General features: G+C 38.8%; 1 protein-coding gene across 2 annotated transcripts in view; it reads left to right on the top strand.

Annotated features, from left to right (window-relative positions):
• The window catches only part of KIAA2026 (KIAA2026 ortholog), a 73,625-nt gene that overhangs the window by 12,392 nt on the left and 35,469 nt on the right, over positions 1–25,764 (top strand). Inside the window, exons 2-4 of one of the 2 annotated variants that reach the window (XM_039544163.1) lie at positions 160–360; positions 6,588–8,029; positions 24,877–24,953. In XM_039544163.1, coding sequence (XP_039400097.1) covers positions 160–360; positions 6,588–8,029; positions 24,877–24,953 — 1,720 coding nt within the window. The remainder of the gene's footprint in view (positions 1–159; positions 361–6,587; positions 8,030–24,876; positions 24,954–25,764) is intronic. The other variant, XM_039544164.1, reaches the window with a different exon arrangement.

A 25,764-nucleotide genomic window follows, 5' to 3' on the forward strand; every position in this document is an offset into this window, starting at 1 on the left:
TCTGAAGAATTTGGTAGTTCAGTTGTGGATAGTGAAGACACTCTAACAATATCAGTTTTTTCTGACCTAACCTAGTTGTTGTACGTTTTAAAGGTGTAGGTACTGGATTGCTGCTGGTCAGGAAAAATTATTTTGCATTGATCTATTTTTTCTTGCAAGGCACTTGAGAGAGAAGACAACAATAACAGTAACATCCAAAGGGTACTATGGGTTGGAAGATGAGAAAGGAACAGCATGCACTTCAACAAGGCGTCGTTCCACACCTCGCAGTTTAGCAGGCTTGACAGCAGGCATTTTTGAGTCCATAATGGTTCAGGTTCTGAGACAAGAAGAACAACAGAGAGCAAAAGAAGAAAAGAGGTAAAAGGAAAAAGTAAATTTTTTTTGTAGTCTTGCCTTTCCATTTCTCAAATGTTTCTCTTCTGGAAGACCAAATACATCACCTATTGTTTGTGGTACAGAGTTCACTTTTGAACCCTGGACTATAATATAGTTAAGAACACAATTACATCATGGTGATTGCCACTGTCACAGAACCCATGAATTTTGCCATATATTTGAACTCAACACTGAAAGGTCACCACTGTCATGGAACCATTTTGCCATTTATATGGACCCCTGTGGCCACATGTTAGCAATTTGTTAGTTTTGCATCAGTCTAGTTCTCAATGAAAAAAGGGCCAGATCTAAGGAAACTGACCTATAGTTAACGTGCAGCAGATGGTCAGTGCCTACTAATGAACTGTTCATGTTGACCCTGCTACTGCACATTAACAGGTCATAAGTTTGCCTTGATCAGCTGCTGTGCATTAACAGGTGATTAGTTCACCTTGATTGAGTCCCATTTCAAAGAGAACTAGATCAAAGTGAACTAACAAACTGTTAATGTGTGACAGCAGAGTCCACTAGGTTACTGTGACCATAGTGTGAAATTCTGTTGCAGTTTTTTACTGCGACTGTGCCATGAATTACACGTAACTTTACCATTACAAAATGGTATCCGCAAAGCTCTAATTAGTCTTAATTCACTTTTGTTGTTGGAAAATTTCCCAAACACTGTAATAGTGTAAATGATTTTAAAACTGCTGATATTTTAATATCAGGAAATTTGTAATAGCACTTGAAAGTGAGAATGTAGTAGTCTATGGACATATTCCTTGTTTGCTCAATCCTGATGTACCATACTTCCCCTATGACCATTTTTTGTATGACTATAGCAGAACTATAAGCAGTCACTACTGAAGTGCAGAAAACAAGTAACTTGAAACATTCTTAGTCCACACTTGTTGAAATAAAAAACTACATATACATTTTAGTCTAGAGCAACACATTCCTTAATTCAATACATTTTGAGAATAGTTTTATTCATCCTGATACTGATAGCATATAATCAATTACCTTTTTTATTCTTTGTATGGTGTGTGTATGTCCATTTATATGTTCTGTATAGGATGTTTTAAAGTATTGTTCAATAAATATTTAATTCTGTGGAGCACTTTGAAAGAGATCCACTTATGGACTGTCTCCTATCAATCCCAAACTTATCCCACAGTATTCTTTTTCTGTTCTGGGGCTCTGTGAACTATGTTTGAGGATCATACTTACAAGGACTGTATGTTGATAGGGCATATCGCTTGTTCTCCTTTTCATTTGTCATAATGTGTAGTTCAAGGTCGTAGGATCCACATCCATTTAGAAAATAGTGGAAAGGGAGAACTTACTTATTAAATCCGAAGTCGTCTAAGGGAGCCTATTTCTGTGTTATCTCCTCCAGATATGAAAACAGTAGTATGGAAAGGAACTAGGCTGGAGATCCGCAGGTAATTTCATGGATCTTGGCTCATGTACCTTCATGATGCCACTGCATAGTTGCCAAGTCTCGTCAATGGCAGCATGACCATTGAGCTACCCATGCTGGAATTGGCTCACATCTATTTCATGTGACTTTTTTGTGGGGACCACCATTAGGAGAAACTAATGAAGCATCAAACAACATTAACTTCCATGGTTGCTTAGCCCCCATTTCTGCCTCCTTGGGAGTAGAGCATGCCATGTCAAGCGGCTGTTCTCTGACAATCTTTTAACTTCTTGGGTAGTTAAGGTTGATGTGGTGTTTTGTTTATAAACACCAGTTTTGGGCCTTAAATATCTGAGGGCAAGTCTAAACTACAAAATTAAGTTGACTTAAGTTACATCGACGTACCGCCACTGGAATAATTAAATTGCTTTTGCATGTCTACTGTACACGCCTTGTGTCAGCAGTGCCTCACCAGGATTGCTTAGATTGATTTAAGTGTCAGTGTGGGGCATTGTGGAACGGCTTTTGAAGCAACAGTTGATTTAAGCAACTTGGTGTCTACACTGACATAGAGTCAACCTAACCACATCAATCTAGAAACTAGAAATCAAAACATGATTTCAATACTTGGTGTGTGATTGTGTGTAAAGTAACATTTAAAAGGGAGTCTATTTTTTATTTTTACCTGTAAAGAATGACTGCAACAAAACAATACTATGTATTATCTGACTAATAAAAATATCTGAACTGAACATTTTTCTCTGAATGACATGTCCAATAAGATGTCATAAATAGACAGAAAGCGATTAAAAAACTATTATCTATAGACAAGGTGCAATCAATAAATAGCAAAAAAAAAATAATAGTTTTTTAATCGCTTTCTGTCATACTCTGTTACTTTTAAAAGTAGCAGGTAAATAATTTTCAGGGAGAGTGTGATTTTTTTTTTCACAAATACTTTGCTTTCTTAATTTGTTTCAGATATATTTACCATCCAGCAGTTTATTTTTATGTTAATTTCAAATAGTTAAAATTTTGAAAGTTCTCTTTCCAAACTAGATATGCAATACTGGAGATAAAATATGACCACAACAAAATACTGTGTGATAAAATGAAATGTTGGAAAATATGGAAAGACTTTGTGCAATAAATGTTTATTAAATGATGTAGATTCATTCTCAAGAACAGGTTTTTAAAAACAATAAAATCTACACTAGTTGCATGGGTTTTTGGCCCCATACCTGTCTCATCTGCCCAGTAGTTTGTGTCCAAGGACATGGCAGTTGATGCCTAGAGGCAGCAGGGGAGGGAGCTCCAGCCCAGCCCCCTTCCTGGGAGTCCCCAGTGGGCATGGTCTGAAATCCATGGCCCAGGGAAGGTGTGGGGTGTGTGTGTGTGTTTGTCTTTCTCCCCTCTCTCCCCCAGACTCCTAAATCAGCTGCTGCATAGCAAGCCATTTCCCTCTGGGACATCATGAATGGTGACAATAGAGACTAATGTGTGAGACTGGGGAGGAGCCACCCTGGAGCAGCCCTCTCTACACCCTATTCTCCCGGCTGCCCCCCAGAACCTCTCCTAAACACTGTAGCTCAGTCACGCACAATCCCTCCCATACATACCCCTTACTGCACCCTCTACCCCGCATCCCCCACCCCGCTCACCTCTCACTTGTGTTTCTTTTAAGAAAGCGGCTGGAGGACAAAAATGTAATGTTCAGTGGAGTTTGTAGTCCTCTCAGTACAAAAAATAATAATAATAATAATTGAGGGAATATTGATGCCTATACATTTCACCAATGCAGTACTAATTGCATGAATGTTTTACTAATTACTTTGAAAATATTTTTGAAAGTAGTTAAAGTTCTATTGAACTAATAATCAGAACAGTAAAATAAGAAAAACCTTAAATGTGCTTTTTACTACTTATATAGGGAAAATATTTATATAGCCACATTTACTATTTATATTCTGCATGGGTGTGGCTGCATGCGATCTTTGGCTGTCATTTCAACATCTTTAATAAATTAAGGATTGGTTTTGGTTATTAACAGCTATTCCTAGTGACAGGCCCCCTTCACCATCTGCTAAACCTGACCATTCCCTTCCCAGTGGCAACCCTGACGCTCCCATCTCCAAGGTGCAGAAACCCTTTTAGTCCCACCTTTTTTCAAGCCCATGGCTCTGATATACAGAACTTACCTGTACATCTATTTCAGTGTAGAGTTCACATATTCAAATAAACACACTACCGTATGTTAGAGTATTTGGCTGCTTGGGAGGAAATAAGGCATGTGGAAGCCACCTTATACAGTTGTGAAGGAACGGCAGGCTTCTTGCAGGTGGATGAGAGGTTTAGGAGTGCGTGGCAATTGAGTGGGTGTTGAGCACTTAACTTTTTTTACTTTCTTTTTTCTATTCTACTGCCCCACCCTCAGGAAATTAACTGAGAAACCCTATGTTAGTACAATATTGAGGTATAACAATTCAGTGGACAAAAGTTAGAAAATGTAGACGTGAAGGTTCCCAGTTAATTCGGACACCTTTGCACATGTGTGTTTGTTAATGGCATATATTTTTACTACTTAATAGAGGCAGTCCTCGGACTTACGACACAATTGGTTCATGAAAATCGTGTCCGAAGTCAAAATGTTGTAACTCAGAACCACAGTACACTCCATTGTGGGGACCGAGTGTTGTAAAGATGAAACCAGTTGTTGTAACTTGAATCGGGGTCAATTCAGAAACGTTGCAAGTGCTGTTCGTAGTAAGTCAAATGTTGTAAAGTCGAGGACTGCCTGTAATTGCTAACCTTGAAATATAATGCAGGACAGGTACAGCTCACTTTACTCTTGCAAGTAGTCCTGTTTACTTCAATGGGCTTAATCATCCAAGTAAAGCAAGCAAGCTTTGGCCTTATATGTATAATGTGGCTGAATTAACCCTAATGTGGGAACATCAACTTTTGATTTTACTGAAAATTTTTAATTTAAATTCTTTAGTGTTGCGTCAATATATCTTTCTGCATTTAATAGATACATAAATAACAAATATCCAACAATATAGTATTAGGAAACTTCATCTTGGGGATCAATTACAAACCATTTGAACTTTCCTCATGATTTGTCAGATGAAACTTTCATTGGAATTACATTTTGATATCACATACTTGTCTGTAGTTCTTGCACATTCATAAATACATATAGCATACTTACTCTGTGACAAGTGCTAGTCTGTGGTATATTTCTCCCTCTTTGCAACAAAGATGCAATCTAAACTAGGCTATTAATGCAATACATAGACATAAATCTGCCACTTTATACATTTTTATGTATACTTTAGAGGCTAGTACTTACTAGTTTTCTGTCATCAAATGGAGTCAGTGTTTGGGTCTTTTGGCTTAATTGGGAAGAGTTAATCCTTTGAATTTGTATTTTATATTAATTCAGTTGTGTGCTGAGAGGGAGAATTGGGGCAAGCAGTTTGAAAATAAGATACTAGGAACTGCAGTATTGGGTCAGACCAGAGATTGGGCTAGCTCAGTATCCTTGTTTCTAACAATGGTCAGTACCAGATGCTTCAAAGGGAAAGTGTAAAACTCTGTAGTACGCAGTTCTGGAATAACTTTTCCATGGGGAAAAATTCTTCCTAAACCTATGAGTTAGAGCCTAGTGTATGCCCTCAAACAAGAAAGTTTATACCCCCATTCAAATTGTACAATAAAAATCTTTCTTTACTGTCCATACATATGTCCAGTTCTTCTTTGAAATCTGCTACCTCTTGGCCTCTATCCTATCTTGTGGCAATTAGTTCCATAGGCCAATTTTGTGTGTAGTGAAAACGTTTCCTTCAATCAGTTTTAATTTTGTTGCCTTTGCATTTAATTGAATGTACCTGTGTACTTGCATTATGAAAAAGGTAAATAGAAGTGCCCTGTCTGTCTTCTCTATACTAGTTATTATTTTGTATACATCTCTCAAATTCCCTCTTATTCGTGTGTTGTCTAAAGTAGCTTTAGTCTTTTCAACCTCTCTACTGAAATTTTTCTGGGTAGGTCTCTATTTATATCACCGGCCTCTGAATACACACTATTTCTGCTGTATCCTTTTTGATGTGGCACCAGAACTGAATACATTATTTCAGCTGAGGGCATACCATTTATAAATGTAATATTATTTTTTCTCTGTTATTTTCCATCTCATTCTTTATGTATCCTCACATTTTATTTGTTCTTTTAAACCCATATTGCACATTGGTTAATAAAACACGCATGGAAAAACGATGTATACATTACAATACCTTTAGTTAAGTGGGTATATTTATGTATAAATCAGAAAAATGTTAAATGAAAACAAGAGACAAGATGGCTGTTAGAAGTCACAGTACAGCAGTATGAGGGTAAAATTTCCAAGAGTTATGCAGTTCAATAGGATTTTAATTGGATACTTGATGAGAAAACAGTGTCTGCTGATAAAAGGGCTGTAGAAGTGTTATTGGGGGAATACCTGATGGTATCTGCCAAGATTTTTCTCATCCCTCACCTCTTTTTCCAATTGACAGCAGATTGAAGTAGAGGTAAAATATAATCACCTACACTTTCCCATTCTGAGTACTGATGTGTTATGTAATCCATATTAAAGACAAACTGAATTCTGATTTTACGTGCTGTGTTCTTTGTTGCTTTAAACAAAGTATATTTGTTTTTTTCATTCTGTATTTCTGTCTTTTCTCCACTGTTTTTTTTTAAGGTAAATCACATCTGAATTTTTGTGAAATTTCTTTTATTTCAATAGGCTACGAGAGCAAGAACGAAAAGAGGCAGAAGAAGCTAGTCAGAAAGAAATAGAAGAATGGGAAAAGTCACTTTTAGCTGAAGCAGCACCTACAAGGATGGAGACCATGTGGGAAATTCCAGCTATTGGTCATTTCCTTTGTTTAGCACAACAAATTCTAAACTTGCCTGAAATAGTCTTCTATGAGTTGGAACGTTGTCTTCTAATGCCTCAGTGTAATGCTTTTTTATCCAAAATAATGACTTCTTTGTTAAGTCCTCCTCATCGCAGATCTACCTTGCATCGAAGACCAACTCTTCCTTATAGGACTTGGGAAGCAGCACTTAGACAGAAAGTGCAACAGTGGTACACTGTTGTGGGGCAAACTGACAACCCTGATGGCTGTGCAGAAAAGCTTGGGCTATGCCCCCAGTTTTTTAAAGTCCTTGGGGAAGTTAATCCTTTGACGGGAAAACCATTTCATGAGCTCCCTTTCTACCAAAAAGTATGGCTGCTAAAAGGCCTCTGTGACTTTGTATATGAAACACAAAAAGATGTTCAAGATGCTGTGCTTGGGCAGCCTATCCATGAGTGCAGGGAAGTGATCCTTGGTTATGATTTCTTGGAGAATGCCTATGTTCATTTTCCACAGTTCTGTGGTGCTGATGTACGGATTTACAAACAGAAGCCTTTTCAAGCCCCTGCATTTCCAGCTCCACCCATCAAAGTAAAAAAAGTATCACGGATTAAATTGGAGAAAGTGAAATGTGAGTATGTCAGCAAAAGCAATGGGGAAGTCCGATTTGGTGGTAGAGAAGAGCGGCTACCTCACTGTAAGTTAGAAGCAGGGAAAAGTATGGATTCTCTTCTTTGTTGTCCAGCAAAAATTCACTTGGATAGCTTCAGTATCACCACGGAAAAAGAAATGAAACCCAACTGTGAAATTAAAATGCATAGAGCCTGTGACAAAAAAAATCCTGGTTGCTGTAAAGAGAACCAGGAGAAGCCAATTAGTCCAGGAGAAATTGTTGGCTTTGGGGAACCTCTCAGCCCAGGAGAAATCAGGGTTGTAGAAAATGGAGAGAAAGATCACGAAGCTTCCCTAATAAAAACTCAGCTCAGCCCATTAAAAACCAATACCCTTAAAACCTGCCAAGTACATGTGAATGGGAGTCATAGCAACAATCCAGACATGAAATGCCACAAAGTTACTAGAGAAATGATTTTGGAGAATTCACTATGGAATAATAAGAAACTAAAACTTACTAAGATGCGGGCGAAAAAGAAGAAAAAGAAAAAAAAGAAACTGAAAGACATTTTGAATGCACATCTGCAGAGAAAGCGTGATGACCTGCAGAGAAAGCGTGAGATTCATCCTCACCCATTCAAAACTTACAAACCTGAGATCCAGAATAAGTTGTTTATCATAAAAAAGAAAGCAAAACACAAGAAGCACAAATCTGGTAAGTTGATTTTATTATACACCACTACCTTGAAAAACGCAACCTGATATAACGCGGTAAAGCAGTGCTCCGGGTGGTGGGGCTGCACACTCCGGTGGATCAAAGCAAGTGCAGTATAACACGGTTTCACCTAGAACGCAGTAAGATTTTTTTGGCTCCCAAGGACAGCGTTATATCGAGGTAGAGGTGTACTAAAAATGAGAGAGAAGGTGATAGTGGAGTGTTCTTAAAATAGACTTTGTAGCTGTATTTTTTATATTTTATTTTGTGAATGGGAACAGTATCATACATTTTACGTTTCTGATATTAAGAGTTTCACATCCAATATATGGTATGCACAGAGCAGGTCCATCAGTTGATAAAATTTGACAAAACATGGTTAATGTGCAGAATTTTCAGGGTAGCCTGTAGTGAGTAGTTTTCTGGGAGGCTTTTCACTTGATGCAAAAACATCTGAGGCTATATCTACACGTACGGTAGCGTACAGACACCCCATGCCCCCTAGCACAAGTAAAATAGCAGCATGGTATTTAAACAGGATATAAATTGTGCAAGCTGTTTTACATGGTGCTGCCATACTTGTATTGTCAAACTCTTTAGCAAGGTGATCATCACTATCAGTGCTCTCAGAAATATTAATTGTTTTTTAAAGAAATGATTTTACAAACTCTTTTGCCATGTGTACATAGTGAAACTTTTTTACATTTTGAACATTCAGATTGTTGGACGGAGCAAAGTGTCTGACCTTCCATCATTTTAAAATCAATTGAAATTATGCTATTGACTTCAAAGGGAGCAGGAGCAGGCCCTTAAAAATTATTCTGATTTTTTTTTCTAACTGTTGTTAAATACAATTTTTAATATGATAACTTGATTACTATGACCGAGATCAGGGAAAAATTGCTGTTTTCAGTTGGTTCACATTGTATATCTTATATATAGTGGATTGAGCACTAAAAATCTTGCTATCACAAATTCCTCATCTCTGTTAGCTGCTATAGCTGTAATTTGATGCCCAATTTTTGTAACATACTAACTTTTCATTTTGTTTTAATGCTTAAAACGTAAATAACATTATCTTAAGGCAACTTCATGAACTAGGATCTGCTGTCAAATGAGTCTGTAGACAGTTGTAATTTGTTTGATTCTATTTTAAGGACTTCTTTATTTCTACTAATCTTTATTAAGGTATACTTTGTGTACCAAGCATGTTATATTGTGAGAGCCTGTTATAACAGAAATGAGTATGCTAGGCTGCAAATCTTAAAAAAAATAAAAAAGTGGGAAATGAAATAGTATTATATTAGTCATAAAATGAGCTGCTGTAACTAAGTAGTAAATCTAGCAGTAAGCTAATGGAAATACCTGGTTATTTATATCAAATTGCACTTTGTGTGGTAAGGAATCCTAGTTTCGCACTGGAATTATGGTGAATTTGTCATGGGAAATATTAAAGAATGTCAATGATTTGTTAAATACATTTCCCTGTAATTCTAGTCTAGTATCTACACTTTTTCCTTCGTAGATTCCCACTCTCAAATTAAGTGGGCTCCAGCAGATGGCGTCGGAATGCTCTCACACATTAAGAGTTTTTCAGTATTTCCTGTATCAAGGTGACTGTTGGGAATGTGGGGGAAATTGTACAGGGTGCCGACCCCCCCCCCTATATATATATTTTTGTGTAATACATTTATAATGTCCTTATCACAAGGCATCTGAGTACCATGCAAAAGAGACAAATACAAAAAATACTAAAGCGAAATCAGCTAAGAGTACAATGTGCTGCATAACCTCCCCCCTCCCCCCCCCCGAACACCACCAAAGGATCAGTTTCGATCTAGTAAAAGGAATAGATAAACGGTATTCTTCTAGGACGAATTTCCACAGTTGAGACTCTGACAGACAGACATGGAACTTCCTACAGCCTTGCTCTGATTGAACCTAGAGACCAAGAGCAAATCAAGGCATCCACATACTGATGGGTTTGATGTAAGAACCTAGAAAGAAAAAAAGATTCACCCCAGCCAGTGTCTGACAGGAACATAGAGTAAGAGACGATCACTCAAGTTGAATTCCAGAAATTGACGTGGCAGGGGAGAGGGAAGGAAAAGGTGGGAGAGAACATCCTAGCTGGGTTTGGGGAGAACCGTGACCTACATTTTTTTCTCAGCTTGTTCTCTTGTGTGATGACAATCCTCATCTTCATAAACAGAGGAGCTGCTGCTGTGGAGATACTGTTCTATGACACATGGATCTCACAGTGGTAAGGAGCCCCTTCTCCTCAGTCTTAGGATGCGCAGTATGGAAGCATGATGAGGGACATATAGGGTCAGGAAGATTGCTTGACTGAATGGGGCAAGAGATTGTGTCTGTCCTAGCCCATTCAGGATTTATGGCCCAGAGTGGTAGATATATGGGCTTCCAACACTGGTGGGCTCACCTCCTCGGCTCCCTCTTCTCTGTCTGCTCCCAGCACTAACATCAGCCCTTACTTACCCCATTCTCACCACACCAGCAGGGGAGGGAGAAGAGCTTACAATAAACCGTGAAGGAGATATTGGGCATTCCTCTCACCCCATCCACACTAGATATGCTTGATATAGGGAGGGGAGGGTGAAATCTACCTTGCAGAGCTCTGCTTCTGATGAGCCACCTGAGGTTTGTTGAAGTGAAGATACGCAGTCAGGATGCTCTGCTGCAGCAGATTTTGTAGCTACTACAAGGCAGAAAGAATGGAGAATAGCAGCTAAAAGCAGATGCAAAATGGATCTGTAAAATCTGCTGGTGCAGCTCTTTCAGACTGTTAGCCCTTTAATGACCCTTTAATGGGGGAATTCTGTGCCAAAAATTAAAAATTCTGTGTACAATATTTTAAAATACTGCATATTTTGTCAAAATAACACAATATAATCACACCAGTTTCAATTATTTTAGTAATTTATTTCAAAATACCTGTCAGCACCTATGTCTGTACCAATACAGACAACAAAAAAGATTCAATAAATGTTTTTTGCCAAGTAGATTTCTTACTAGACATATTACTCAAGAATTCTGTATTAATAATTCATTTAAATTACAGTACAAAAATGTATTTCCTGCACCCCTCAGAAGCAGTGAAAAGGCTTGGGGGAGTCAGGGGTAATGGAGGAGCTGAGGGAGAGGTAAGTAATTGCTGGAAAGGAGCCTAGATGTGAACTTGGAAGGTTGTTGAGTGTGGGTGGGAGAAGTATGGAAGAGGGATTGTTAGGGAGCCTCCACCAGGCAGACCCTGGCTGACCCTTAGCCTCTGTCATTCAGTCAGGCACATATTCCCCGTCCCTATGTGTCCTTGAACCACCACTCAGCCACTTCTGCTCCCCCATCCCCAGGTGGCCCTGCACCCCCCTCCTTCTGCCCCATGTGGCCTTGTACCCCCACTCAGCCACCCCCTCCACTCGTGTCCCTGTGCCCACACTCAGCCACCCTCCTCCCCCCCATCCCCATGTGGGCCTGGCATCCCCACTTAGTCACACCCCCAATTTGTCCCTGCACCTCCCTGTTCCCGTGTGTCCCTGTGCCCTCACGCAGCCTCCACAATCTCCCCATGTGGCCCTGCAACCCCCTGACGCCATATGGCCCTGCATTCTCTACCCTACCCTCATGTGACCCTGTGCCCCCACTCAGCCACCCCCTCCCCATGTGTTCCTGAATCCCCACTCCCATTCAGCCCCTGCCTCAGTCAGTGACCCGCCCCCCCCAAGAAGTCCCATGTGCCCCACGCTGTCCATCCCCCATATTCCATGCTTCCTGACCAGGGGCATTGTGAGGAAGGCAGCCTCTTCTCTTCCCTATATGCAGCTGGCGCTGACCTAGTAGCGCCTGCTCTCTGTTCTGGTGACACAGCAGCCCCAGTTGGCAAAAGACATAACTGCAACACCTTTCCAGCAGAATGTATTTGGGAGGGAGGGGGGGAATTCTGCATAGCGCATCAATTCTGCATCTGTTCAGTAGTGCAGAATTACTGCAGGAGTACTTGTTGGAAGCAGAACCCTGCAATGCAAGTTGCCTCTCCCTCCCCCCCCCCCCCAATGGCTGAATTGGTTTTGTGTTATACTGAAAGTTACACTGAATAACAGAAATTCTTATTGTTTTAGCATATTTGAATATAAAAAGCATGATTTCACATACATACTCTTTCTAAATATTGCCAGTTTAAAGGTATGTATGTTATCTGAGAGCAGTTAATGGGATTTGGTAAAAAATGTCATAAAATCTCAGAAGTAGTGGTATCAGTATATATTTATTCTTAGGTATACTCTACTTCCTTCAGAAATAACAGGTTTTCATGTTTTGATTCTTAAAATACTCTTCTGTGTTTTTAATAGGCTGGTTTTCGAGTTATGTTAAATTGAACAACTAGATACGGCCTTAGCTTAGCTAGATTCTCCAGCACCCCTCTGTAATATGACACATTTTCCCCCATAAGAGTCTCAGAAGGAGAAACACATTTTGTATCTTCATGTGTTGTCCCAAGATAACTCACAAAATATCTTTATCTTTATAAACAATTATAGTTTATGTATTGCTTAGCTTAAAACTTTTCATAATTATTCTGAATAGGACTCACCAGAGAAAGTTGCCTTTAACCTATCAAGAGCCTTGTGATAGATGTACAACTGATATAATGTTATGAATACTGAAATGTAACCTTTTTATGAAAAATTTGTGAGAAGGTCAGTGAGGTAAAGTTACTGTGTAACTATGGTGTTTTATTAAAATGTCCTGTGTGATTATATTGATTTAAATTATATTGGAAATAGAAGAATGTTCATTATACAGCTGTAATGCTTGAATTCAGTATTGTTTGTACAGGATGGTGACACAATGGCTTTCCACATAAGAACACCCAAGTATGCTCTTGGAAGACAGTGGCATCCATTCAGGGTCTAGGTTGAAGTGACTTAGTTGTTTTCTCAGGCTGGGAAGCTAATGAGCAAAAGGACTATAATCACTTAATTATCTTGATCTCCGCAGAGGGCAGGGTGAATCACCAGAGGCTCTCCAGAGAATGTCACTGAGCTCCAATAGGCAGACAAGGTGACAGAGAGACTCTGCGGAAGAGTCTATAAGGAGCGGGTCCTATTAGGGTCCCCGTGTGGAAGATGGTTGAACACCTGGTAAACTAGATGAGTTGTATTGTATTTTATTTAGGGCTGTCGATTAATCGCAGTTAACTCACGTGATTAACTCAAAAAAAATTAATGGCCATTTAAAAAAAAAATCAATCATGATTGATTGCAGTTTAAATTGAACTGTTAAACAATGAATACCAGTTGAAATTCATGAAATATTGTTTTTCTACATTTTCAAATATATTGATTTCAATTACAACACAGACTACAAAGTGTCCAGTGCTTACTTTATTATTTTTATTACTAATATTTTCTCAGTAAAAATGATATAGTATTTTTCAGTTCACCTTATACAAATACCATAGTGCAATCTCTTTATCGTGAAATCACAACTTACAAGTAAGTGTGTGTGTGTGTGTGTGTATATATATATACATATATATACACACACACACACACACACACACACACACTTTTTTTGTTACATAACTGCCCTCAAAAACAAAACAATGTAAAACTTTAGAGCTTACAGGTCCACTCAGTCCTACTTCTTATGCAGCTAATCTCCAAGAGAAACAAGTTTGTTTACATTTACGGGAGATAATACTGCCTGCTTCTTATTTACAATGTCACCTGAAAGTGAGAACAGACATTCACATGGTACTTTTGTAGACTGCACTGCAAGGTATTTACCAGATGTGCTAACCATTCGTATGCCCCTTCATGCTTTGGCCACCATTCCAAAGGACATGCTTCCATGCTGATGACGCTTGTTAAAAAAAAATGCGTTAATTAAATCTGTGACTTTACTCCTTGTGGGGGGGAGGGGGAAATGTATGTCTCCTGGTCTGTTTTACCCACATTCTGCCATATATTTCATGTGGTAGCAGTCTCGGATGATGATCTAGCATGCTGTTCATTTTAAGAACACTTTCACTGCAGATACGACACAACGCAAAGAAGGTACCAGTGTGATATTTCTAAAGATAGCTACAGCACTCAACCCAAGATTTAAGAATCTGAAATGCCTTCCAAAATCTGAGTGTTACGGCGTTTGGAGCATGCTTTCAGAAGTCTTAAAAGAGCAACACTCCAATGCGGAAACTATAGAACCCGAACCACCCAAAAAAAAAGAAAATCAACCTTTGGCTGGTGGCATCTGACTCGGATAATGAAAATGAACATGCGTTGGTCTGCACTGCTTTGGATCATTATCGAGCAGAACCCATTATTAGCATGGACACATGTCCTCTGGAATGGTGGTTGAAGCATGAAGGGACATATGAATCTTTAGCGCATCTGGCATGTAAATATCTTTCAATGCTGCCTACAATGGTGCCATGCAAACGCCTGTTCTCCCTTTCGAGCGACATAAACAAGAAGTGGGCAGGATTATCTCCTGCAAATGTAAACAAAGTTGTTTGTTTGTCTGAGTGATTGTCTGAACAGGAAGTAGGACTGAGTGAACATATTTTTGAATGCAGTTATTTTTTGACCATAACTCTACATTTGTAAGTTCAGCTTTCATGATCAACAAATTGCATTACAGTATTTAAGTGAATTGAAAAATACTACTTTTATTTTTACAGTGAAAATATTTATAATAAAAATATAAAATGAGAGCACTGTACACTTTGTATTCTATGTTGTAATTGAAATCTATATATTTGAAAGTGTAGAAAGCATCCAAAAATATTTATATAAATGGTATTCTGTTGTTGTTTAACAGTGTGATTAAATCACGCAAGTCAGACCTGCTAAGATATATTGTGGTTGATACACAGGAGACTGCAACTCAAGACCTGGTCTGAGTGTGGGACAATTGTGTGAATCCACATTGATTGGTGACAGCTCCTGAGGCTTGAGATCTAGAGGGGTGTGCTTAGAGAGACCAGGAGAGATTAGAGGTACAGTACTGTGACAACTCTACTAAAGTAGAGATTAAAATAATTATTTTGATTCTTGTAAATCTGATTCATTGATATAGAAAGCCCAGTCTGGGATGGTGCGACAGCTCTCCCAGAATGCAAGAGATTCCATGAAATACTTTGCTTCAAAGGAACTTTGATATAAATCCTGAACCTCGTAATAATGTTCTAAGAGCTTCAAAGCAATGCACTTGCTGAGTATTCACGGTTTCTCCCTTCTTTGTAGTCAAAATTGCAAATACTTATTTAGAACATAAACATGGTTTGTGTTTGGTATGGAATTCAGACTCTGAGATTTAAGTACTAATTCCTTATAACACATGCGTAATTAATCTGGTGATGTTTAGTATAAATTCCATCCACACCCTCAACTCTGTTCTTGGAGATGTAAAAATTGTTACAGTAGCATCAAATGTAATCTAGATCAGTGGTTTTCAAACTGTGGGTTACAACCCAGTAGTGGGTCGTGGAATGTAAGGCACCGGATTGCAGCAGCTCTGGTCAGCACTACCTACCGGGCCATTAAAAGTCCTGCTGGCGGTACTTACCGGCTAAGGCAGGCTAGTCCCTACCTGTTCTGACACCACGCTGTGCCCCAAAAGTGGCCAACAGCAGGTCCGGCTCCTAGGTGGGGGGCCAAGGGGCTCTGTGTGCTGCCCCTGCCCCGAGCATCGAGCTTGGGGGAGGGGGAGCAGTGCCTGTGGGTGAGAGCTGCCTAGCTGGACCTGCTGCTGGCTGCTTCTGAGGAACCTGCCTTAGCACTCCTGTGCACTGCTGACCAGGAGCCACCCAAGGTAAGATCGTGCCCCAATCTCCTGCCCCAGTCCTGAGCCCCCCCATCAAACCTGGAGCCCCTTCCTGTACCCCCAAACACCTCATCCCCAGCCCCACCCTGAAGCCTGCACTCCCAGCCCCCTCAAACTCAGAGCCCCCTCCTGCACCCCAAACCGCTCTTCCCTGGCCCCATCCCAGGGCCCCCTCCCACATCGTAACCCCCTCATTCCCACCCCCACCCTGCAGCCCTGACCCCTGCAGCCCAGCCCAGAGCCCCCTTATCCACAGCTCCACTGGGTCACGGGCATCAACAATTTTCGTCAAATGGGTTGCCAGAAAAAAAGTTTGAAAACCACTGATCTATATTTAGAAAGGCCTGTCAACTAGGTCATGAGCATATAATGAAATACTGTAGGACTACTTTATTTTTCTAAGTTGTAACAAGGTTCTTGAAGCATCAGGTCTCTGTGTTGTCATTCAGCACCAATGTCCTCAGAAACGTGTCGTCACTGAGATTTCATTTTATTTGCTATCATCATTCTGTGTTGTGAGTCAGTTAATTATTCATTTTGTTGTAAGACCTCTGTTTTGAGAACAGGCAGATGCAGACAATGTCAGCATAGAAACACCTGATGTGCACTCTCTCTCTCGATTTGCTGGATTCCTGAACCTTGCTTATTTCTAGATGAGGAGCTGTTGGGTGGGACTAGAATAGTCTACATTTAAAAATAAAAGAAGCACCTAACAAATATGAGATTTCAGTTGCTCGCTGAACTTCAGGGAACAAAAGGAGGGGATAATGTGTGTCCTACGCTCTTATAAAGGTAACCTAATCTACCACAACTCCACCTCTCTTACCACCGTGATAATTTAAGCACTAAAACTGAAGAAAAAATAAGGTCCTTGTTTTAGAACAGATCTGTGGAACTTTATATAGTACATATTACTCCAGTTAAGAATAAGGAGGGAAAGCGCTCTCTATGGGAGGAAAGAGGGAGCTGCAATTAGATGTTCCCAGGCTGCGGAAAGTGAACTCTGATGATTTCTCCACAGGCACTTCAAATTTAGTAGTCCAACAAGGATTTTTGTTGTTGTTTTTCCCATTTGTGGGGCTTTGGTCTCATTCTCTCAAATAAAATAAAATATTGTTACTACTAGAATGTTACAAAGGATTGGAAGAAAGCTAATGTTGTGCCAATATTTGAAAAAGGTAAACAGGACCACCTGGATAGGTATATGTCGGTTAGCCCAACATCAGTCCTAGGCAAAATAATGGAAAGACTGATATAGGTCTAGATTAATTAAGAATTAAAAGAAGGTAATATAATTAATGCCAGTCAACATGAATTTATGGAAGATAAATCTTGTCAAGCTAACTCTTTGAGATATCAAGTTTGGGTGATAAAAGTAGACATGTTGATGTAATATACAGGCAGTCCTTGGACTTGCAACACAGTCATTAGTTCCCTAAAAATTGCATCATAAGTTGAAACGTCATAACTGGGAACTGCAACCCCACTCCATTGTGGGACTGAGCGTCATAAAGTCAAAACCAGTTGTTGTAAGTTGAATCAGCGTGTCAATTCAGAAATGTCATAAATGCTGTTTGTCGTAAGTTGAATGTTGTAAAGTTGAGGACTGCCTGTACTTAGACTTCTGAAAAGCATCTGGCTTGGTACTGCACAACATTTGTATTAAGAAGCTAGAATGATACAAAATCAACATGGCACACATTCATGGATTAAAAATGGGCTAACGGATAGGTTTCAAAATGTAAATGGGGAATTATCAAGAAGTAGTTGTGCTTCTAGTGCTAGTCCTACGCTAGTTATTTTTACTAGTGACCTGGAATAAAACAGAAAATCATAACTGATAAAGTTTGCAGATGACACGAAGATTGTGGGAATGGTAAATAATGAAGATTGTTCTGGATCAGTGACCTATCTGAATCGTTTGGTCAGCTTAGGCACAAGCAACCAATATGCATTTTATTATGGCCACATGTAAAATCATATATTTAGGAACAAATAATGTCGGCCATACTTACAGGATGGGGGACTCTATCCTGGGAAGCTGTGACTCTGGAAAAAGACTTGGGAGGGTCCTGTTGGATAATAGCTCAACATGAGCTCCCAGTGTGAGGTTATAGCCAAAAGGTCTGATACTATCCTTGGGTGCATGAACAGATGAATATCAAATACGAGTCGTAAGGAGGCTATATTACGTCTGTATTTGGCACTGGTATGACCACTATTGGAATAATGTGTCTGCTCAGTCATCTCAGTGGCTTACATTTTTCAGATATTTAAAAAAAAAAAAGTCTGTGCATATATAATTTTTATACACCCGTGTTTGAATAAGTGTGTAATGCAAGGAGTGATTTGCAAATTAAACTTCTTGGCCCTGACAGCACCAGCTATGTGTGCAATTGCAAGGCTGTCACATAATATTAGAGGGAAGCCATCTCCCTCCTAAAATCATATCACATTGTGTTTTGCAGTAACAGCAAGTAATCTAATCATAGTTTAATATATCACAAAACCTACTCTGTCTTGACTGAAAATTAAATGCTTGTGTGCCTTTTCCGCCTCATTCTCTATACATCTTCCACCTTCTACAGTGAATGACTGAGTCGTAGAAACAATGGCCATAGTCACTCCACACCCCTCATTCTATCACTGAGTACTAAATGAGGCAAAGGTCCTGTGGAAAAAAGATCATGTGATTAACAACTGAATTGTGGTGCATTCACATTATAATACCATGTAGTTCTTACATTTCACTTTTCATCAATAAATCTTAAAGTGCTCATAAGGAAGCAGATTTAATGAAGGCATAATGAATTTCTGTAATTTCCTAGCTTTTGAATTTTTAGTAACATTTTTTTTTAAATGTAGCTGAGACAGTTCTTGGGGTACCCAGGACTCAGAGTCACCTTGTTATCCCTTGCCTTCAGCATGAGGGAGTCTTGTTTATGGCAGCTGAGTGTTAGCTCCCTAACATCACTAGCCTTTCAGCCACTCAAGCACTTTCATCTGGGCAATGCTAACTCAGCCTTCACCTTGCAGGTTAACAGGTACATGGCGGTTCCCGAATCCCTTTGAATTATTACCCTGTGATATCTAGCCCCTGCCAGTGGCTACTCATAGATATCCCCAATCCTGTGCCCCCAAAGGAGCAGTGTACCCCAGTTCACCAGTTTTACCTTAAACCACTGCTCTTGTAAATCATATAGTACCTGTGAGCACTTAGAATAAAACAAAAGTGGATTTATTTAAGAAAGAATACAGATTTAACTAGAAACAAGACAGAGTGATGGAAAGAAATGGAACTCAAGCCCAATGTTGAGAACTTTGACTGTGACAGTGCTATCTATTTTTTCACAATTTTGTTCACAAACTCATATTAGGCCTGTTCTTAATAAAGTGCTCAAAACAGTCCACTACTGCGTTCCACTGTGGGAGAGTTAGCTTGGTTCCTCCCACTTTTTTCAGAGCAGCTGCTGCAAAGTGGTTGTTAACTGAAGTATTTTGCAATTTCAACAATATTTGCCTTTATTTCTGGAACACTGAAATCTTTGGCGAGGAGGTGCATCAAATGAGCACTGCAACCGTATGTTATTAGCTTGGGACTCTCTTCAGTCTTTTCTAAATAATTTCTTCTCATCTTGTAAACATTTGCAGCATTGTCTGTGACCAAGCTACGTACTAGACATTTGAATTTTTTTTCAGTTTGTTATGGCTTTTACTGCTACTTCTTGTAAGTATTCTGCTGTGTGTGCATTTGCTGATGTATCAATTGTTTCTGTAAGGAAGACATTCCCTTCTTTTGTTGTCACACAAGCACATACAACAGGATCATTGTGGATGTTGCTCCGCCCATCAAGACTCAGATTAACAATTTTACCCTCTAGACCTTTTGCACACTGCTCAATTTCTCTTTCATACACTTTATCCAGCAATTTGCCTGCTACATCTGCTCTGTTGAGTGGACTGTATACTGGTCTTAATGACAGAATCATGTTAATAAAGTGTGGTTTCTCAATCATACAGAAAGGAGAGTTTGTTGCATAAACAAACAGGGCAATTTTCCCATCGATGACTTCTTTTTGTAATCTGCTGGTTCTTATCACAAATTTATCTATGGTTCTGGAGGATGGAGATTTTTTTTCTTTTTGCTACAGGTGATATACTGTGGCTATGTGACATACATGATGTGACAAATGCTATCATTGGCAGATAACTCTGAAACTATAGAAAATGATGGGGATCTTGAAGATGGATAGTCTTCAGAATCCTGTATGTTGAGGATGGATTCTCCTAAACAAAATAAGTCCAATGCAGTTATTTAATTATTATTACCATAGTGCTCATTTCATATTACTCATTGCATTCACTGACACTCAGTACTACTTTAAAGGTGAAATTGTAAAATAAATATCTATTTCAGCTATTTTTTTTATCACAACTGCATCTAAAATGATAGTACCACAGAGTAGCAACTATATTTTTTGCTCAAACATTAGAATTCAAGAATAGTCCAGAAGGAAGACAGGCAGTCCTTAAGAAAGAAGTATGAAATAAAAAAGTTTACCAACTTGAAGATCCTCCGTGTTCAGACCTATTCCTTTCATCATCTTCAACACAGCTTCCTCCTGAGAAGGAACATGTCTCATGATGTTGTTTCATTAGGGCAACCAGGCCTGGCATTTCTTTGTTGCACTGTTTGCATTTTCCATGCATGCCTGTCTTACCCACAGGTAGAGAAACTTCATTAAAATATTCCCACACTGGGACTCTTTTACAGCCTGCTGCCATTATAGGTTTTCCTTTCTAATGAGAAAATGGTATGGTAGAACTCAAATCAATGAAGGCCATACTCAGAAAGACTTCTGGAATATGCTGCTCAAACAGTTTCATTTTTGTTTCTACTGCCTGTCCCTCCCTTCTCAAATTTATCTCTAGACTTCTTCTCCTTGTCCGGATCTATTCTGCCCCTAACAATCTTCTATTCATTGAACTTTTTGAAACTTTGTACTTTTAGAGAGAGATAAGGGATTGATGCTGTGTACACAAATTTGCAGAGGGACAATAGGGTTGAGGTCTGTTATTTCTCACCCACCCCTATTTATTTAAAAACATTTTTGCTGTTAACAAACATGTTATCTCTGGAGACACAAATCTGCAGTTTGAGAACTGCAAAACTAAGCATCTCTGATGGTATCTTTTAGACTGAGCACTGAGTCCCATTGGGTAGATAGAAAGATTAACCTAAATAATCTATGCAGAAGCCCCTCGAGCCCCATAAGATTGGGTCCCTAATCCATGAACTATTGGAACTCATTTACAAAACTTTTCTTAAACATTACATGACTATATTGTCTCATACTATAGAATTAGAATTTATAATCCCTATTCCATGATGAGACATTATAGCTCAAAGATATATCTTAATTAAAACTATTTTTAGATAAAATGCTTTTTGAGGAAAAAAACTTATCAAAAAAATGTGATTTAAAAAAAATCATTTTTTCCACCCTGATTTTATGCAAGATAAGTCATGTGAGATGTCATTGGAGAAGTTATGCATATTGACTATGTATCTGTATTTCAGATGTAGTTACACCTCAGTAATTCCCAATAGACAAGATGCTTTCAGTCTAGATAATGGGTGGGGAAGGGCCTATTCATGGCAATGGGCCATTAGGAAAAAACAGTAGGCATTAGGAGAAGCTTATCTCCTACATAAGCCTTCCGGAGAACACTCTACACAGTCTGTGAGTAATGACTGCTATGAATCTACAAGGACATGTGAGCTGACCACATACTGCTGGACTCCATCTTGGGATGTCAGTATTTTTCCACAGACTGGTCTGGGAACCAAGCTTTGAAACAAAGGGTTCCCACCATATGCAAACGCTATATAAGGCAGGGAGTGACACCATGTGGTGGTCTTAACTACCTACACAAGAAGACTCCAGGAAACCCCTGAGAACCGACTGAACTGGGGGAAGTGCTGGGTCCAAGCTATAGGGATTTCTAGTTTATGAATGAAACACTTGGGGATTCCAAGCTGAAAAGCAAGTGCAGCTTGCTTCCTAAAGAATCTGCAGCCTGCTTGTATCATCTCTTAGGGTGAGAATCTGCTAATTCATGTCCAGTCTATTTAGTATATTAAGATTAGCTTGCATTTTTTGTTTTTTTTTTTGTGCTAGGTAATCTCCTTATGTTTGCTATCCCTTATAATCACTTAAAACCTATCTTTTATAGTTAATAAATTTGTTTTTATTTCATCTAAACCAGTGAGTCGGCGTGAAGTATATGGGAATCTTAGCTCAAGGGGCAAAGACGGTTGCATATTCCTCTCCATGTTGAGGGAGTGGGTGAACTTTATGAGTTTATGCTGTACAATTCCCTGTGCAGCGCCAGACAGTATAATTTTGGGTTTATTCTCCAGAGGGGGTGTGTGCCTGGGGAGCTGTGAGTTGCCTTAGCTGTGGCCTGCATGTAACTGCAGCTGGGTGTGTCCCTACCTGTATGTATGCTGGTGAAAGTGCAGGCTGCAGGGCTTTTCAGCTCGTCACAGCAGTACAGTGTGAGAGGGAGCCCAGGCTAGTGGGTCAGGGGGCTCAGTGGTACCCCAGCTCGAGGTGGCACCCCGGGGGGAACCCATCACAGGGTCCCACAGGGATGTGTCCTGGGTCCAATTTTAGATATCTTCATAAATTTGGATAATGGTATAGAGAGTGCAGTTAGAAAGTCTGTGGATAATACTAAGCTGGGAAAGATTGCAAGCACTTTGGAGGACAGGATTAGAATTCAAAATGATCTGGACATAAATAAATAAATAAATAGGATAAAATTCAATAAGGACAAATGCAGAGTACTCTGCGTAAGAAGGAATAATCAATTTCACAAATACAAAATGGGAAATGACTACCTAGAAACAAGTACTGCAGAGAAGGATCTGCGGGTTATAGTGGATCACAAACTAAATCTGAGTTAACAATGTAATAATGTTGCAAAAAAAGCAAATGTCATTCCAGGATGTATTAGCAGGAGTCTTGTAAGCAAGACACAAGAACTAATTCTTCCATTCTGCTCAGCACTGATAAGGCCTCAGCTGGAGTAATGTGTTCAGTTTTGGGCACCACACTTTGGGAAAGATGTGGACAAATTGGAGAAAGTCCACAGGAATGCAACAAAATTAATTAAAGATCTAGAAAACATGACCTATGAGGAAAGATTTATAAATGAATTTGTTTAGTCTGGAGAAGAAAAGACTGAGGGGGGACATGATAACAGTCTTCAGTTACATAAAAGGTTGTTATAAAGAGGGAAATAATAAATTGTTTTCCTTAGCCATATAAATGTGTTTTCTGTTTTTGAATCCTATTAAGTAGTTGGCCACGATGAGACATTGTGACAATGAGTTCCACGCATTCTTTATGCGTTTTGAAAAAAAGGATTTCCTTTTAATAGTTGTATAATTTGTCACCTTTCAGTTTAATTGAATGTCCCCTTGTTCATATGTTGTTATAGCAAGTAGAAGTGCTCAGTCTTTGTTTATGCTATTAATTATTCCGTGTTTGTCTATCATGTCCCCTTTTATTCATGTTCTTTTAAAATTATAATATCCCAGTGGTTTTCAGCTGCATCTTTCCACGTCCACCATTATTTTTGTCTCCCATCTCTCGACCACTTCTGTTTCTGCTATATCTTTTTTGAAATAGTGTGATGAGAACAGAATATTCTATAACAGAGTATTCCAGGTGACAATTTATCATTGATATATATAAATAATATTTTCACTATTTTCTATGCTATTCTAGATACATCCTAACAGGAGCCATATCTTTGAATTTGCACTACAAATCACATTGCACACTAAAATAATTAAATTTATCAGACCAAATTTGGAAAAATATGGACCAAAATATGATTCATGAAATTTTAATCACCTCACAAAAAACCCCAAAACACTTACTCCAGGCAAGTCAATGAGAAGAATTTGGTAATTTTTTACCTGATCCATACTAGAGGGAAAAAAAAGGAAACTTTATGTGGTAGGTTGTTTTTAAATTATTTGGTTATTTTTGTTCATTTGCAGCTTTTTGCAAATTACTCTGAGGTTTGGAATAGTAATAGTAGTCTTGGCAGAGATGGATTAATGGTTAGAGTGCAAATGAAGAGATAAAAGATGTTAAATATGTACAGTTGTGGGTGGTTGTAGAAATAAAGAAACTTATCCCCTGGGTATCTTGCCCACGTGTAACATTTATAGCTATTTTGTTTGAGAGATTACAAGGAATATTATCCCTGATATTTTAAGGGTAAACTGATTTCCTATTAAACTTTAAAGGCATTTTTCTTTCATATCATTACATTGTGCAGTTGGGAAGGAAATGCATTGTGTGGAAGGCGTTTGCCTTATTCTAAAGCAAGATTAGGTTTTGGCTGCTGCCAGGTACAGGTTGCTGGACTAGACTGAGCAGTGATCTCCTCTGGTATGGTAACTCCAGTGTGTCCATGAGGTGATTTCTAGAAATTACTTGTGCTCTGAGAGCACACTTAATATCACACGCCAAAGGCCCCAGGCCTAATGTGTGGATCAATGTGGGGTACTAATCAATGTGGGAATACTAACATCAGAGAAGAGTTTTTGTAGGTAAGGTGTTTTTATTTTTTTCCCAATTTATGTTTCTGGTTTAAATTATGCACACATCCTCCCCCCCCCCCGTCACAATGGTAGTGTGACTGTTTCTTTCATGGTTTACTAATGTTCTTAATTTTCATTTGGTGTGTTGGAGTTTATAGTGGGTTTATTCATTGTTGAAATAAAGCTGCTCCACACACAGGTACTTGTAGTTTAATGTTTGCTTTTGCTGAGTTTGGTTGTGTTTCATGATGTTTACATGACTCACCATCAGCTATCTGTTAGTTATAATTTAACTTTCAAGGTTGTATGTAATTTGGTTTTATTAATGAAGTGCAATAAACAGCATTATGAATCTTTGCTCTTTTAATCTTACAAGGAAAAAAATCCATATCTAAAAAAGCAATTACAAAGAAGAGGAGAGCTGTCACAAAGTCTTCGGTGCCAGAATTTCAGGTAAATGTCTTAATTTTGTTCTATATACTTGAAATCTAAATGTCTTTAGAGCATGTATCTCCTACTGCAATTGGCTGTGACTCTAGAAGTTATGCTTGCAATTAATGAGGAGTAACTTTCTTATTTTATTCCCATCACGGACAAGCAGATCCAAAGAATTAATCTGATAGCATTTTCAGATGTGTGCGCTGCTTTTGAGGTAGTAAATGTTTTTGTATATATTTAATCATGTACAGCCTTACATAGTGTTGCCGAGAGCTACTTAAGTAAGATCGTTTGTCAAGGAAAAAATACAGAACATGCTTTGAAAAACTAATAATGATTCAGGTAATACTGTGTACATATTAACAAACCTGTAGTTTCTATGGGTATAATTAGTTGCATTTTTACATATTGTGTGACATTGCATATTCTTGTATAAGGGAAACCTTGCTTGATTTACTCTGAGGCTGAAAAAAGCCAGACTTGTGAAATCTTTTTTTTTTTTTTAAGTTTTAACTCTTATCTGTACATGAACTTCAGACTGGAGAGCTCAGAGAATGCTAACTATAATAGTGTTGTTTTCTTGTGCTACAACAGCTAAAGTCTTTCAGTATTTCTATTATAGATCATGATTTATGTATACATGTTCACTTGGATTGGAGCGCTCCTGTAACTACAAGAATGTCTTTTTACTCATTTATATCTCTTACCTAAAGAAAGGCATCAATAATATTCTTAGCACTAAGGCCTTACATAAATTGTAATCATTCTGGAAAACCACAAATAGAACCATTTCTTCTGTGAAGATGCAGTGTCCCAGAAGAGGTCA

The sequence above is a fragment of the Mauremys reevesii genome, linkage group 6, assembly GCF_016161935.1.
Source record: "Mauremys reevesii isolate NIE-2019 linkage group 6, ASM1616193v1, whole genome shotgun sequence".
NCBI lineage: Eukaryota > Metazoa > Chordata > Testudines > Geoemydidae > Mauremys > Mauremys reevesii.